This window comes from Myxocyprinus asiaticus, chromosome 41, assembly GCF_019703515.2.
Source record: "Myxocyprinus asiaticus isolate MX2 ecotype Aquarium Trade chromosome 41, UBuf_Myxa_2, whole genome shotgun sequence".
In the NCBI taxonomy this organism is placed as follows: Eukaryota; Metazoa; Chordata; class Actinopteri; order Cypriniformes; family Catostomidae; genus Myxocyprinus; species Myxocyprinus asiaticus.
This window is the reverse complement of record NC_059384.1, coordinates 28,567,743-28,585,477: the sequence shown is the minus strand read 5'-3', so window position 1 is coordinate 28,585,477 and position 17,735 is coordinate 28,567,743. Positions and strand designations below refer to the sequence as shown.

The 17,735-nt window shown below is 38.3% G+C and overlaps 1 protein-coding gene across 1 annotated transcript; it reads right to left on the bottom strand.

The window, feature by feature from the left end:
• Window positions 1-921: 921 nt before the first annotated feature.
• On the bottom strand, window positions 922-14,009 carry LOC127431975 (inhibin beta A chain-like). The gene is made up of 2 exons (XM_051682679.1): window positions 13,166-14,009; window positions 922-3,183 (listed from the first exon to the last, which is right to left on the bottom strand). Exons 1-2 carry the CDS (start codon window positions 13,575-13,577, stop codon window positions 2,411-2,413), a joined length of 1,185 nt encoding a protein of 394 aa, XP_051538639.1. The 5' UTR covers window positions 13,578-14,009; the 3' UTR covers window positions 922-2,410.
• Between the last annotated feature and the right edge of the window lie 3,726 nt (window positions 14,010-17,735).

The following is a 17,735-nucleotide window of genomic DNA, read 5'->3' as shown; positions in this document are numbered from 1 at the left end:
GCATGCAAACTGCCATCGTCTTTTCCTCTAGTCTTCTTTTTTGGGACTTTTCTGAGGTGGACAAGGTACTGTACAGTATATGCACATTTGTCTCCTCTGTTCATTTTTGGTCATGCAAAGAAGTGGTCCTTAGTTGTGATTAAAAAAAAAAAAAAAAAAAAAAAACATTTATACAGGATTGTAAAAAACAAGCATGTAAAGTATTTTGCAACTTAATGTTTGTTTTCAAGTGTGTTTTTATCTTACTATTTTTGCCCTTTAATAATATCTTTAAGTATTAGTATATCTTAAAAAAAATGGATGCGTCATGTGTGGCGTGTGTGTGTAAAATGAAAAAAATATAAGGAACTGTAATTCAGCAAAATAAATAAATAAATAAAATACAACCAACACATTTCTCATCTGTTTTAGTGTACAACCGTTTAACTTTAATGGTGAAGTAAAGGACAAAATACTGTATAATAAATTAGATTTAAAAAAAAAAAAAAAAAGCCACAAGCACAATTTTTGATTTGTACAACAAAGCAATGCAACATATTGGTATCTTGACTTCCATATATACAGAATAAAAAATCTATTTTTATTCTTAGTCCACTTATTTCAGTGTCAATTATTTTTATCTTATCAACAATGAACAAACAGACAAAAAAAAAAAAAAAGAAAAAGAAAAAAAAACATATACAACATGTCTTTCTTTTTATATAATTTTTATAAATTATATTCGGTTTTCATCTTTTCCTTTTTCAATGTATTTTTTTCTGTAATTACATTTTGTATGAATTCCCATCAGGAACATACTGAAAATAGTAAACTTCTCTTAGTCCAAACAGTAACACAAAACTTTTTTGTAAAGTATTGTGGAAATGTTAACATCTGCAAAAAAAAAAAAAAAAAAAAAAAAAAAAAAAAAAAAGGGTTTTCTTTTCTTTTTTTTTTTTTTTTTGGGATCACTGACAACCCTTTTAATATTTTGTGAAAAAAAGGTAAATATCTAAATATTAATAAATCTCCCAATTACACAAAAAATAATTAAATATGCTGCACATTCACTTTTTAACAATTTATTATTAAAAACAAACTTTCAAAAGTTGGTTTAAGTGCTGTATTAACCACTTAGATGGCCAGTCACACATGGACTGTGCAGCAGTGCAAAAGCACATGTAAGGAGTGACCCGCGGTGGGACATTTAGAAACTGATTTAAAGGTCTTTCGGTTTGCTAATCTGCACATCTTTGTAGGCCGAACAAAGCAATGTGACATACCGGTATCTTCTGAAATGTTCTGAGACAGCCTAATATGGTGGGCAACACTAAACTACATTCTTTGGTGTTGATTAAAAAACCTAAAAACTATTTAGTACAATACATGTGAATACATTGTTCTCTGATGTAGTGCTAGTTATCTCTGCCTTCCACTCTATCCTCTGCATTTATTTTTAGCAATCACATTTTTTAGATTCATGCTTTGTAGGTATGTCTGTTTTGAAGTGCTTCTTGTCTTCTCTGTATACTAGTTGTATATGTGGCTACACTGATCAAAATGTCAATATAGTGCAAAACTGTAAACGTTTTAATGTCTCTTTTTTAAGATAACAAAAAATGTACAGAAATCAAAACAAAATAATAACATTATTAACAATAGTCAGAATAATTAGAATAATAATATAGAGAAATGTTTGGTTCCAGCAGCCCGTCAAACTTCTTTCAAGTATCTCTCAACAACATACACAAACATGACATGCACAAAAACATACACATACACAAATACTCCCATAGGCACACTGTACATACACACAATTTTTTGTACACGGACACACATGACACACATACAGTATTATATTAAACATACATAAAAAGTATAAAAAGTCAACTCTTCTTAACCCTTTTTTTTTAGTCTGTAAAAGTAAATAGTAACAATAGAAACAAAACAACACCTTGATGAAAAATATATCATAATACTTGACAAGTTGCATAGTTTTGAGATTTTCTTTTTCAGGCACCTCAACTACATGATCTCTCTTCCCGCAGTGCATGTTCGCGCTGCAAAGTAGGCCGCATAAATACCCTCTGACCTTGCTCCCTTTGCTTTGTAACAAAAATATATTATATTTTCTTTTCTCTTTTGAAAGTGCCACAGAAATTACTCTGATTTACAGATACCCACTCTAATGTGATACCAGTTGGATTCTAAGATGACCACACACAAGTGATCCAGAGAGGCCTGTCTTCGAGAGTTTGTCATGAGGCAGTGAGATAGAGATAGAGAAGCAATTCTCCCCTCCCTCTACTTCTCTTCTTTTTTTCTTACCATCCGAGTCATTTGTCATGGGGAGTGAAGTTCTTGCCCCTACCACCCAACCTTGCTGCCCTGTTTCCCCCTCCCTACCCTTCTTCCTCTTCCCGTAGCTGTCTTACGAACAGCCGCATTCTTCTACAATCATGTTCTGGATGTCCTTTTTGACAATTTTCTGCTCTTCATTGTAATAGAGCATGGACATGGCTCTCAGGCGCGTTGGCACACAGCAGGACTTGATGTTGGAGAAAGGGCTGTACCCTCGCATGCGGTAGTGGTTGATAACTGTGGAGTGAAAGGACAACGAGTTGCCGGTGATGCTTGCGATGTGGCTCGGACAGTCACCTTCGCAATAGTTGGCATGATACCCGGAGGGAGCGATGATCCAGTCATTCCATCCAATGTCCTTGAAGTTGACGTAGAACTGACGTTTACAGCAGACGCGCACCTTGCCGTCGCATTCCAGGCCCCTTTTGCGCCTTCTCCTTTGGGTTAGATCGTCCATCTGTCGCACAACAGCCATGAGAAAAGGCCGGTGAGATTGCTCACGTTCGCTGCCTCCTGGAGTCACGAGCACGGGTGTAGCCCGGGCATCGGCACACAGAGGGCAGGAGACACGCAGGCTTAGAGTGCTGCCCCCTTGCTGCAGCAATTCCTGCACACTGGCAGACACAGGAAAGGTATGCCAGCCGCTGCGCCATGTGTCCAAGGATTTCTCTGCCAGAACCTTTTCCCCCGTTCCCTGTTGCAGGAGCAGTCGGATGGTGATGCTGGCACGGGTACGGTTGCCCTTTGGCAGACGAAGGAAGAGCCAGACATTGGCTTGCTCCACTAGCGACATCTCATCACCTTCCTTGGAGATGAGGAAGTTGATAAAGCCTTGAGCTTGACCTGAGGAAGAGAAAGATACACATAGATGATTAGTCAAATGAACTGTTTTGTTATTGTTGTACTTTTAATTTCACTTTTGCCTGAGGTTCTGGATGACTTTGGAGAGAGTATGCAAGCCACATCAGAGCTGACCATGGGAGTGGCAACATCAGTGGAAGAGTTTAGCTTGTTGACAGCAGTGACCAGTTTTTCAAGCTTTCTGCACAACAATCTTCTTTTTCGTGTGAATACTTAGTAAATGCGACAAAAGTAAGCAGCCTTGCATCCTTTTTCTGCACATCAAATGCAGAATTGTGAATCACCCATTCCTTCAAGCGCTCAAAACCAAGCAATCCCTCCCACTTTCCTTTGCTCTTCCTGTAACACCTTGCAATTGAAATAATTGAGGGTTTGAGCATGATTTTAAACCAACTGCATCACTTCTCCTGGTAGTTAACTGACAAATTAAGAGCCGACTGGGCAGAAACAAGGCTTTGCTGAAAGTATGGTAACACATAATGGCCATGACAACCTACAGTGTGCAACTGGAAGCAGTGATGTGGCATGTGACTTGCTGTCTCACTGGATTGTAAAGGGCTGCTCCCTCTGGCTTTGATTCACACCGTGTTATAGGCAGAAGAAAGGCCTCTGGAAAATCGCAATTCACGGATCATTTGGGTACTTCTAAACCAGTCCTCTCCAGTTACTGAGTCAATTTGCTTTTAACCCAATGGACCTTTGTCAGGCATTATTCCTTCCATCAAGCTTTTGTAAAATTGGCCACCTTGTCAAATCATCAAATATAAGAATCTTGCCCAGAAAGTTTAGCATACACAATTATCCTTTTATATTGTAACTGAAAATAAGAGGCCTCTTTGAACAAGTATTATTGAGTGACATATTCTGGAAAATATTGTATAAATACTACATGTATCACCTACCACTACAAACTGTGCTTATGATGTAATAGCAATGATGCCAGACTACAAGTGTGTGTGCCCGCATGTTTGCGAGAGCGTATTTAAGGATCCCTGGCCCAAACCCATCTGTCCAAACACAGCCAAGCTTCACAAATGCAGTCTAAAAAATAATGGGCTCTTTTCCAGCAGTGGCCAACACATTGTTTCCCTTTTAATCTGCACCCAGTGAAAAAATCAAGTATTGTTAGCATTTGCTAAACTGAGAAAACCCTTCAACTAGCTCCTCCAGAGCAGAGGCCCTGGCCCCGAGAAGAAAGATCACCTCTGTACACATGAGAGCATACTGGAGATTTGCAACTCAGCATGCTTCTGAATATATTTGTCAGCGAGCTAAAAGTAATTTTGAAATTTGAGGAGAAGAACTACAGAGAAATGCGGTAATCCCTCAACAATAAACACTAATTTAACCGCAAAGGCAGAGTTTGCACAGCTGTCCTGCACACAAAGATGGAGAATAACATTTACACATTCCTCCCCCTTTCCCTGTCTTCAAAAGGGGCGGGCGGCTGAAATATAGAATCACCTGGGAACTTAAGTGTGTTTGTGGGGGGGCCAGGGGGATGTCCACTCTTCTTTAAATATGGCTTTGGTTAATGTGTTCTCTAATCCCCTTCTCTATCTGGTTTACCTTAGGGGGAATAAGGCTCTTTCATCTCCTTGTTGGCCTCCTGTCATATTGTATAGCATGCAATGTCCTAGTGCTTGAAGCTCAATGGCTTTTGTAGTAAAGAAGTCCACAGCCTGAAAGATTGTTGAAACACGCCCCTTTGGGTGGAGTTTGTTTGTACTCTTCCTGGTTAACTTACGAGAAGGCATTATTTATCTTTGGCTAATTTGTTGACAATGCTGATTAAAGGCAACCGTTTTTTCCCATAAATAATGGACAAACATACTGGTTCAAAGAGGATGGTGCTAACAGATACTTAATGTATGTTGTGGAACAAAGCATTCAATCAGGTACCAAAATAAAAGCATGTTTGATGTGTATTCTGAAGGTCTCACTGTCAATTCTGCCACAATTATTGGTTCAACCTTTAAAATATTGCTGAAACTCAAAACATTAGGCCAATACTAACAATTGAGTCAAGAATGGAAGGACGATATGGTGCTTACAAAAACCCCCCACAAAATTCTTGGACCATTTTTTTACTTTAAGAAATTCAAAGTTAGAAAAAATTCAAAGTTAGAAACTGACAGTGGAAATATGACTCTTTTAACGGTGTGTGGGAGTGAATGATTTGAGTTCCTCACCTGTTATGCAACATATTTCAAGCACAGTGCTGTCAGCAGCCAGGATTGATATCACAGACTAAACAACTCTGGCACTAGAGTACACTGTGAGTTGTCATTTCAGATGATATTCATATTCATACATTACAAACAATAATCAATTATTATCTGGATAATCATAGCATGAGTTGCTTCAACAATGCAATAAAGATGAACCAAAAAAAAAAAAAAAAAAGATTTTATGTGAGTGTAAATCTCAGTAATATCACATGAAAGCAGATACTTAACTAAATAAAAAATGGTTTATAATGAGTGCAGCTGAAGTATTTCAAGAGCAAATATACAACAGAGACCAATACTGAAATCGTAAAACATCCTTTGACATTATAATGTCACTGAATAGACCACAAAACCACTAGAATTCCTTTCAGTGTACTGCATGTCACTGGAACAGCATTTATGGCCTTTTCTACATCCCAGCATGAGAAACAAACAAACAAAACAAAAAGTGTAATTAAAGCATATTTCCCAACCATAACACTCTGGAGTCTTGTATACATTCTCGGTCGAGTGTCCCTAACACCGGTAAATTGTTTTCACTATACCACACCCTGTGCCGTAAAGGCCAACCATGCCTGTTACGTTCTTCTCCATACGGTCTTTTTCTCTCTTTATCTGGTCCCCATCACCCATAGGCAGTTAAGGCACCAAGAGTGGGTCTGATTTACTGCAGGCACCCCTCCAGTGGCCAATAATCACCAACTTTTAGCCAGCCCCTGCAGGCCAGAGCAGCTCCCCGGGAACCAGAATGGTAATGAAGAGAGTTACTGCTGCCTCCCTCCTCCTTACCTTTGGTAAGAGTCTGTGGAACCTGGCTCAAGACCATTCTGAATAACTGAAGGACACAGACCTCCCTTTTTCATTTAAAAAAGACTGTAATTTCACATTAATAATGAGCACTGACTGCAACTTTACAACATATATCTATAGATAGTTGAAATTCTTCCTCATTGCTGTAGATTGTTCAGGATTCGAGATTGGACATAGGTTTGAAATGCATGTTACTCTTCTACCCGCATCTGGAAGTAATAACCCAATATCACGAACAGGTTTGGATGATGCATCAGCTGTCAAAGTAATACATGCGTAGTTGGCATGATGCTGCAGCAGTTTTCTTCACTACCTTGAAGCCAAACAAGCTCTAAGCATCATATTAGCAAATGTCAGCAGCAGCGAGGTATCCTGCAACCTAAGAAATGCTTTCTTGACCACATTAATGCTAAGAGATCCTGGGCTAACAGGGAGGCTTCTAATGTTGTACTTGAGCCTTGATGGTGTTTGAAAGCATTGTGGCTTAGTAATACTGTATATACGATTTAGCAAGGGGGCAGTTTGCACCCCCAAAATAAAACAATGATACTCTTAAATTAAGCTGTAAATTCACACTGGTTTAAAATATTCTTGATATTGCTATATAGTAATCCACCCCAAGCAAGTCAAATTATCTTTTCTGCACAGAAATCACATTTAAATCTAGCAAAATAACTGCTCTCATAGAAAAAATAAGGAAGTCTTTTTCTGCTTGCTTGTAACCATTACTCAAATACTCTGAAGGGTGTGATTTTAGGGTTTTCCCTGTAATAAATTACTTTTAAAAGTAGGAGGAGACACTAAAAAGAAGAAAATAAGTAAATATTGAGTCATTGTTTCAGAACATGTCAGGCTTTGCATATGCAATCTGCACGCCTGAATGACATCAGAGAGGCCAAACACTGAGCGCCCACACATGCTCGCCACATCTATAATGATATCATCAATGTGCCTCCTGTTTTAACAGTCTGCATATGGCTTCAGTAGAATCCAACTACCTCTCTAAAGAATAGCAGACACTTGTGTTCCCTTTTCTTCTTTGCTTTGCAAGTATGCACTCATTTAGCACTTTATTAGTAACACTATGGTCCTAATAAAGTGCCCGACATGGTATTTTGCTGTTGTAGCCCATCCGACCTCAAGGTTTGATGTGTTGTGATGCTATTCTACTCACTACAATTGTACAGAGTGGTTATCTGAGTTACCATAGCTTTTCTGTCAGCTCAAACCAGTCTGGCCTTTCTCCATTGACCTCTCTCATCAACAAGGTGTTTCCATGAAAGTCCCAGGAGATCAGCAGTTACAGAAACACTTAAACCAGCCCATCTGGCACCAACAATCATGCCATGGTCGAAATCACTGAAATATTTTTTTTTTTCCACATTCTGATGGTTGATGTGAACATTAACTGAAGCTCCTGACCTGTATCTTCATGATTTTATGCATTGTAATGTTGCCACACAATTAGTTGACTTCTAAAGCTACTTTCTTTTTTGTCAAATCAACGTTTTACCTGTCTGCCACAATAATGTATTTTATTAATCTAAATAATTGTGTGTGTGTGTGTGTATATATTTACACACTACCGGTCAAAAGTTTTTTTCTTCACATTTTAGAATAATAGTAAAGTCATCAAAACTATGGAATAACATAAATGGAACTATGGGAATTATGTTGTGACTAAACAAAATCCAAAAACTGTGTTATATTTTAGCATCTTCAAAGTAGTCATCCTTTGCCTAGAATTTGTAGACATGTACTCTTGACATTTACTCAACCAACTTCTTGAGGTATCACCCTGAGATGCTTTTTAAACAGTATTGAAGGAGTTCCCATCTATGTTGGGCACTTATTGGCTGCTTTTCTTATTTGGTCCAAGTCATCAATTTCAAAAACGTTTTTTTTTTTTTTTTTTTAATAAAATTTGTTTTGTAATGAAATCAATTAATATGGTGGCACAAGTATATTTTTGTCTACAAAACTCATTTCCAAAATTTCATTTGTCAAATTGATTGACAGCCCTAATATCAGCTTTAGATGGAGAAGAAACACTCTTGAGAATTCTTGGCCAAATTCTGCATAGTGTGTTGTTTCTATGACCTCTGGCACACGTTCAACAATCAGCAGTAACAGGGACATGTCAAAGAAAGGACGAATTCCCCTGATATGCATGTTTTTAAAAGAGCATTAGTTTAGTTTTTATTAGTTGGAGTTACTGTTATGCCTTGCTCTTTACTATTGCCAGAAAGAAAGTCTGCAGACTATAAGTTATTCATTATTCACAGACATGCTAACATACACAAACGCTGATTGCATATGGTTTCAGGCTGTACATTTACAGTACATTGAGTGTAATCAGTCTTAGCATGTAGCCCTCATTCAACCAACATACTGTATGTAAGATATAATGGCTTACAGTATTTATCACAATAAATGCAGCATGCCTGATGTTATGTAGTCCTTGTATCTGCCAACTGACAGCTTTTGTTGAGGTCATGTCTGAACTTAATCAGTACATAATTTAGCAGCCATGCACAAAGAAGCTGGGAAACTTTTGAAGAAAACATAGCCTGAGAACAAACTCTAACCAATATATTGTTGTGGTGACAGGCACAAACAATGAATTTGCCTTACAGCAAAAGCTTAATATTATTGCAAATATTGATATAATCAGCCTTAACGAATAGTAAGTTTTGTTACTTTATCATAGCTTTATAAGTTACTTTATCACAATGTTTGTGTATGTGTATGAGAGCAGATTCTTGGATACGATTCCAGACAGATAGTGTGTGCAGTCTGAGACTTACATCATACATGTAATTACAGCTGTCTAAACAACACACTTTACACAGCATTGCAATGATGTGCACAGAAACTTATTTTGAGATCAAATCAGTGTGTAATAAGCATGCAAAACTATTCATTAAATCATTTTAGTTGTAAATAATTTTCTATGGCACAGATCAAAAGTTACCTGGTGCCATTTTGAGAGCAAATTATGTTTTTGTACATTCTTTTTGAACCATTATAAATGTAGATATGACAGATCTACCTGTAAATCTCATTGCAACTGTTCTGTTAAGGTGGGTGTACACAGTGCAATTTTCGGCTGTTGTGCGACCTCCCGATCGATTCTTTCCAGTCGGGAGAGATCGCATGGAAATTGTAGGTGCTTGTGTGGCTGCGGCTCACATCATGTGAGAGGAATTATGAGTGGAGCCGAGTGGCTTACGAGCAGCTCATGACCTCCCGATAATTTTTAAAAATGTTTTTAAAAATTCCGGCTGATTTGGTGATCTACCTGAAGTTGACGAATCAAGTGAAGGTGTTACAACTCACATGATCAATGTAAACTGAGTGTTCATGAAGCTTTAATATTCACAACCACATCACTGGGAAGGATTCTACAGAAATGCTATGCTGTTCTCTGTACTTCAAACAAATCATTTGCCATACGGGTTGCACCAGAAAACAATCTTTATCACTCCGATGGACAGAGTTTTAAAATTTCCATCATGGTTTATTTTTATTCGTCATACATGCATTCATTTCAGTTCTAGGGCGACATTTAGGGGGTTATAGCATCTGTTGTAATTGCACATGCTAGTTGATATGTGATAGAAGATATTTTAACTCTCCAAGCGCATGTCTAGTGAAACAAAGGACTTCTAGGTTGAAAGTTCTACCTGTCAATCAACCGCTGCGCTAAAACAAGATTTTTAATCTTTGCTGTGTGCAGCTTTAAAGCGCATTCACATGGACCAGACCACACAGATCTTCTTCAGTATGTCTGCTATCAACATGCAAACAGTGACACAGATGAGAAGGACGTAGCCTACATCTAAAGCTGAATAGTTCAGGTAGCCTACTCCTCTAAAATAACTAAAAACTTCATGTTTGCGCTTATATTAAATCCAAGTATAACTAACATATACGGTGCGTGAAGTTTCCGCACTTTCTTTTTTATCTTGTACATTTTGTGCACTTTATTATCATGCAGTAACTGGCAGCAACACACTGATGTTATGATTGATGTATGCAGTCATAAAATCCTCCCTTCTAAATCTGAATCTGTCAAATGTTGAACAGCATTTTTAATAAATATCCTTTTTTTTTAATTATTATTATTATTTTTATCGGCAGATGAGTTTTCAGCTAATGCAGCCCCCATGCCAGTCTTCTTTTTTATTTCTAAATCGCAAGCTACGAGGAATTAAAGCAATGTCCTCATCTGGCTTTATGTCTTATAATGATAAATAGCCTGAAAATTTGTGCGATTACTCCAGAATTCGGCAGGTCGTAAAGTCGTGTTGTGTATGATTGCACCTGTACGATTTTCAGATAAACTGACCCGTAACGTGTGCAGGGGCTCACGACCTCCCGAGTGTCAGAACTCGCACCGTGTACACCCTGCCTTAGTTATTTGCGAGGGTCTGCCATCCTTTATTGAATTCCCCCTTGTGGTGAATTTCGCGAACAGCTTATTTTTGGAGTATTTTGAATTAAGAGGCAAAACCTCACGAGCATGAGTAAGAAAAAGATTATCGCGTTAACACATCAATGGTTTGGTGGCAGGTAATAATAATAATAATAATATGTTTATTTTATATAGCACATTTCTTCAAACTCAAGGTCGCTTAACAGGATTAGAGTAAAAAAATATATAAGATTCAGAGAAGCTTAGGTCAAAGAGATATACTTTGAGATTGATTTTGAAATCATGTATGGAGGTGGGATCACGGAGAGACAAAGCGAAGGGGCAAGTGTGCAAAAAGCCCTACCACCTAGTGAGGTCAGCTCGCAACGTGGAATGAATAATAGGCCCAAATCAGATGACCTGAGTGAGCAGAGTGGGTTATAGCGGCGTACAAGGTCAGTGATGTATGAGGGGGCAAGACCATGTAAAGCTTTGAATGTTGTAAGGAGAATTTTGTATTGGATATGATAGGAGACAGGTAGCCAGTGTATGGGAGTGATGTGAGAGGATTTCTTTAAGTAGGTGAGAAAGCACTAATGAGAGAATGTCACTTTGCTTCTGTAAGATGTAATTTCATTTAGCCTCATATCAGAAGGCCATGTAGTAAAGTCAACGAGACAAAACACATCTTTAATCCATCTTAGTTTTGTCCGGTTTGATTATTAGCAATGGACTGAATTCATTACAGCCTCAAAAACTCTGCATGAGTAACACCAAGGATCTGAGGACTCCACCCAACACTTATTTCACAATTAAATGGCTGATTTAAACCTTATAATTAGTTGAATTCATATAGGTGGTGAGTACGGTAAATATAAGATATTGTATTATTTATTTGGTGGAAACATTTCTTTGGTTCTCTGACACATTGGTCTTGAACATCAAAGGTGAGTGACTGATTACCAATAACAGACTATTCTAATTGCTGCTCATATAAATTGAAATATTTGGTACCTCATGTGTTTAATTTATGCCAATACTGGGTAGCAATTTGACTTTTTGCTGTGTGAGGACAAGAGTTTGTCATTTTGACTGTTCATTCAGCCTGAGGAACAGTATTTTCCTTTCAACATGTCAAGTGGCCAGTGAAAACAGATAGAAAGTGCTTGCCAGTGAGGAAACAAATATCTCACAGTGCATGTGATAAAATTCCCTAAAATCATTTTGATTTTGTCTCATAACTAGGTTTTTAATCATCACTTTGTATTTTGCTTTATTATGTGACAAGCTTTATTCATTTAGAACCTGGAAATGTCAGGAAATGTTAAAAGACCTAGAAAAGTCATGGAAATGTCCATAGTGAATATAATGTTTTCTAGTTCTACTCAGCTTGAAAATATTTAATTGCCTTGCTCTTTGTGAGTGCAGTATCTGTACAATGATTTTGATGAATCACTAAACATGAAGGACTGGAAAAATCATGTAAATTCATTGGTAAACACTGCATAAAGTATATCCTTGTTGTGGTAGAAAAATCCACAATTTTAAGACTCCAATAGTGTTTGAGAGAATGTCAGTGTGTTGGTGCAGTGCTCGGCTAAAATAATAACACATTTTACTGAGAAAGGTGGCACTCTTCAATATTTGTATTTTATTTTTTACTTTCCTTACTTTTAATACGCTCTAGGGCTCTTGTATACTGTTTTCAAAATGAGAATGTATAAACCCAACTTTCATACATATAAAATCATTAATTCCACGTGGCTGCAGTGTTACAGTCATTTTCAGCTCCCTAAAGTCATGAAACATTCATCTTTCTGACAAGCAATTGCTCTGTTTGCTGCTTTTTAGGTCTGACACATCTGTTGAGTACTCCTGCAGCACACCGCGGACTCTCCCGGTTCTCTGTCACTCATGACCCGTTTGAGCTGTATGACTCAGAGAAGAGCCCAATCTCTCCTCACATCACGGGCTTGACAACACCTTTGAACAGCTCTCTGCTGCCGACAATGCTCTTTCAACTGCCTTTGAAAACCGACACAAAGGCAGTAACTGATCAGCCTTCTTTTTTCTTTTATAATGTGAAGTGCCTTTTTTATTCCTCTAAGTTATTTTTATTTTTTTTTATCTCTTTTTATCTCTCCGTCAACCCTCTTCAGTCACATAGGGAACCTATATAGGAGGCTGTCCGTCCCCAGTGAAGTGCTCCTGTGCTGAGCTTATGGCTGGAAGCCCTGGGGGCCTTTACAGATAATTACTGATTCTCTAAACCAGCAGGAGGTTTGTAGGAATCTCCAAAGGGGAAGTAAATTGCCACAGTGCAGCCGTAGCTGCTCTCCCTGACAGTAGCAACAGGTTTCCTTTAACTTGTCTGACTGGTGATATTAAGTTGAACAGTTTTACAAAACCACCGTTCCTGTCTCTTACCTTGCTGGAATTTTGAACAATTCACTATACACTACTTGTGGAGTTTGGTCACTCCATAATGTTTTAAAATTGGACTCACCAGCTTCAGCAAAGGTGATGATCTCAGTCTGCTCCGTCATTTCAGCTTCTGGACGGCTGCTCGCCTCGTCCTCTATCTGGACACTGCCGTCCTTCGCCACACGTCCCACGTGAACCTTGCGAATGGCATTGAGGAGCGCGGCACGAGGCACTGGGTGCGTGATGTTGGGGCGCTCTTGCAGGTGCAGCATGTTAAGGATGTGTCTCTTCACTGCTTCGACCACATCTTGTTGCGCTCCCTCCTCCTCATCCTTCGAGGCACCATTTCGAAGCCGTGCCAGGGCACAGGACGGACAGTCTGTTGCAGCTGCCTGTTCAGATGTTGCCAGGCTCCCTTTGGTGACCATGGCACTGATGGGGCATGTCTGGATGAGCAGCAGGAAGATCCCGCTCAGCAGAGGAACAGGGGACATCCTAAAATGAGAGCAGTGAAACTGGACACGCCAATTGCACTGCGCAAAAATGTCACTTACTTTAAATGTTCTTTTTGAAGTAAGATAAAAATCCGTCCTGTAGTTGACAGCTTGTGATAGTCTGTCTTGTCTGTGGATGATCTGACAAAAATTGGAGTGGAAAGAAAAAGTAAGAGCTAAACTACTTGAGGGAAAAGTGTAATCCTTGCTGGTAAGTGTTGAGAAGACGTGCTGATCGCAAAGCAGGGATAGTTCTGTCAGTGGATTTCTCTCCCTCTCCAGGTCCTTGGAAAGTTTGTATGGGATGGGCAGTCAGCTTCTGGATGTGCCCCAGGGAAGCAGTACGCTCGTAAGAGGTCTGAGACTGCTCACTGTGCAGGAGTTGAATGGTTTTGTTGAAGTGGGCTGGACTCTCGTTGGCTCTTACTCCCCTGTCTCTCTGTTTCTACTTCTAAAGCTCTGTCTTACAGAGTAATTATACTTCCCTTCCTCCCTCCCCTTCTCTTTGCTCCCTCCTTCTCAGTGCGTTTCCTTTTTTATTTTATTTTTTTTTCTAATTGTTCTATTTGTAGGGCAGAGTAACTTTCCCCCTGCATGACTTATGGACCACGTTGTGGAATTTGCTACACAGACATGACAAGTGATTTGTTGTTAAGTGCTCACTATTCTTACGAGTCATTATCTCCCAGTCAGCCTTTAGTCCACACCTCTCAGACTTAGTCATTGTGTAGTCTGCGGTGAGGATTTTTTAAGTTCATTAATTTGCAAGAATCAGCAAATGGCTTTTGCTGTTTAAAAAAAAAAAAAAAAAGTGAAAACACTCAAATATATTTATAATTTGTAAAGAATTAGCTGGTTGTAAATGTAATAGAATTCTCACAAGTAATCAAACAGAAGTATTTTGACGTACTTGAGTGGTTGTCTTTCCCAGCCACTTGACATAGCAATTTCTCTTAAAATGTATTGGCTAATTTTGGTCAGTTGGCAGCTGTTACGTTGGAGTCATGTTTTCACAGAATCTACAGTTTCTTCTTGGCTAAAGAGTCCTCTTACTGTTAAAGAACTAACATTGTGATGTCACGTTTAAGTGGTGCACATTAAGTCTTCCATGCTTCCCCTTACTGCAGCAACACATGCTGAGTGCAGATTCACCAGGAAGTGCCCAGAAGGCTCACTTCCTGTTTAATTGGCCGAGGACAGATGTCTGGGACTCTTAGTGAGACAAGCAGCTGGGGTTGTGACATCATCAAAGGCTGAGTATAGAGGGCATGTGTGGGTCGTCCGTCTGCATATCAGCCAAAACTTGTATCTCGTGGGTCATACGAGTCAGAATATGCCATAGGTTACAGAGACATATTCACCATATAAGACATGGTGTTGTGCTAATTTAGGATTAGTCAGAAAGTTCTGATTCAAGAGAGCCTCTTCCTTGATGATGCTTGCTGAGGTCAGTGTCTAAAGTCTGACTTGAATTGAGAGTCAATCTCTGTTAGTTACACAACTGAGCAGAGTAAATCAGCTAATCTCTTATTCTTAATTTATTTTATTTTTTTATCCTAGTTGATCTTTAATATTGACTTTTTCCATTATGTTATAGAATTTAAATAATAATTTATTTACATAGGTGGTATTATTATTTCTTTTTACCAGAGTTTAATCACTTTATTTATAGATCTCGCTAACTTCATTTGGATAAGGCAGTCCTTTCTCTGGGAATACAAGCTACTTCTAGCACTGTAAAATATAAGGAATTACTCAATACCTCTCTCTTGTGGAACAATTTGCTCATTGCAGAGAATTCTGAGTGCTTTACAGAGATGCAATAACTGATTTACACCAATACAGGAGTTTCTTTCACAGTAACATTCTCAATGTAACATTCAAAAAACATTTAAGTAAAAATGACCCACTTTCACACTGTTTCATAAATGTTTTATGAAATGTTTGAATATTATAAAAAGTGCAAGCTATCAGTGCAAAATCTCCAGTTTTGCCCTTAAAATTGATATATAATTAATTTTATCCACACAGCAATATAAGTAATATGAAGAAAAATTAGATCTTGAGTATCATCAGAATCATTATTACATAGCTTTCTGGAATATTTGATTCTCATTGGTCAATTGTGGCATTCTGTGGTCAAATATTATTGCATCATGACCGCAAAACTATATGATTACCTACATAGTTGTGGTAGTTTTATGTGTCTCATTATTCTACGGTCTCTTCCTTCTAACATAAAACAATCATTTCAACTCAGATCAATATTTCATGTCATTTTATTTATTAATTTGACAAGTAGCCATGTAATAAGCCCCTTGGGGTCTTATATGAGGTTCTTATTTTAAAATAATGACTGGCTGAAAGTACATTTTCCCTTTCATATCATTCGTTGAGAACGTGATGTTATCACTCCAGGGGACTGATTTATAAACGACGAGACAGGGAAACAAATTCACATTTAAATGCCCATTTTGCAATGCAATTTCCCAAGCACAAACTTGGTGTGTGCAACGTCCGCACTGTGTACGCACTCTTTTACTGGTGTGTGTGAATTTGTGACTCCAACTGGCCAAGTACTTAACCAAAAAGACTGATTATAAAGATAATTTTATATATATATATATATATATATATATATATATATATATATATATATATATATATATATAAAATAAACCACATTTAGAATAATAATAATACAAAATTATTTAAGCACTGTTATGGAGTCGATATTAAGCTATATACATTTTTATTATTTTAGTTGAAATGCATTTAAATATAAGCTGTACATAGGAAATACTGATAATGCATGCACTGCTTTTGGAAGACTTTCCCGTGGCATCATACAGAGGGCATATACAACATACAAGGATTCCTTGGCTTGTGATATTTTCAGTTCCCAAAGGCCATCCGCTTACAGAAATCACGTTCTGATGTAAAAGACATCATTCAAGTAAATATGATGCGTACTCGACTAGGTAAAACAGATGCATTCAGTGGTCGAACGGATCATTGCAAAGACAGACAGGTGGTCGGCTGTCTGGATAGGTCTTATTAGTAACACTGTACTGCACAGCCACACACAGGTGCAGCACTGCACAATATATGCATAAAATGTCCTGCCTGCCTCATTGACCATTAATCCAGATGCAAAACATGACAACACCTTTCGTATTCTGAAAAACATTATGAAAACAAAAAAGATAAACTTACATGTTGCACATTTTATTTATTTAGAAAGAGGCTGCTGTGGTAGTCACGGCATCTGCCACCCAATTTGCCCCCAGTGATGTTCGCAGGAGGACGCGCACATGTAAACGTATTCAGTGACTGTGTCTCGTTTGGAAGGCTGCATGCTAGGTAGGACGCGTACTTTGAAGGCTGCAGTATACAGAGTCTCGTTTAAACGAGACAGCCTTCGTAGGACAAACGGAAACGGAACGTAACATGGTTGCTATGACAGCACGCCACTCTTTAACAAGCGCGAGAGCTTCGAGTGAGAAGGGAACAAAGTCCCTTTAGAAGGGAATGTATGAGGTAAAATTTAGGAAAGTTATAATGATGTAAAGAGAAAATAGATTTTACAGGTGTACTTTTAGTCTAATACTTTATTTTAATTATATATTAATATAATTATACATATTATATACTCTGCACCCATCTACTGAGGTACTTCAGCTTGGGAATTAACATTACTTGCGTTTGAACATCATATTTACGGGCAAATTGGCATCATTTATTTATTTATTTATTTATTTATTTATTTATTTTTTGACATTTCCGTTGAAGCAAAGAATTGTGGGAAGTGAGTGCCCACGAACGATACACCTCATGCATCCTCCGAATTCCCGTGAAAGAAGGACACATTCGAAGGCTGCATTCAGAGTGTCCTACTCGCTTTTCTGAAACGAGACAGCCTCGATGACATATGCGGCCGACAAATGCAACCTCCGGAGGACGCAGCCTTCCAAACGAGACACAGCCACAGGTAGACGGTGATTTAAACACGGAGATGTTGCGCAACAGCTAAAGCCATCCGTGTAGCACACAGTCATAGAGTAAAAACGTTCTGCTGCCCCAAGTCAACTCGATTTTTATTTACATCGATTCAAAATGTAGTTGTGTAAAACTGTCTGGACTGACTGACTGCATTAT

Bases quoted from the DNA above. Each gene is read 5' to 3' on its own strand.
- LOC127431975 (XM_051682679.1), bottom strand. From the start codon at position 13,577: ATGTCCCCTGTTCCTCTGCTGAGCGGGATCTTCCTGCTGCTCATCCAG. The intron at 3,184-13,165 runs GTGAGTCCAATT...TCTCTTCCTCAG, and splicing joins CATCACCTTTGCTGAAGCTG to GTCAAGCTCAAGGCTTTATC.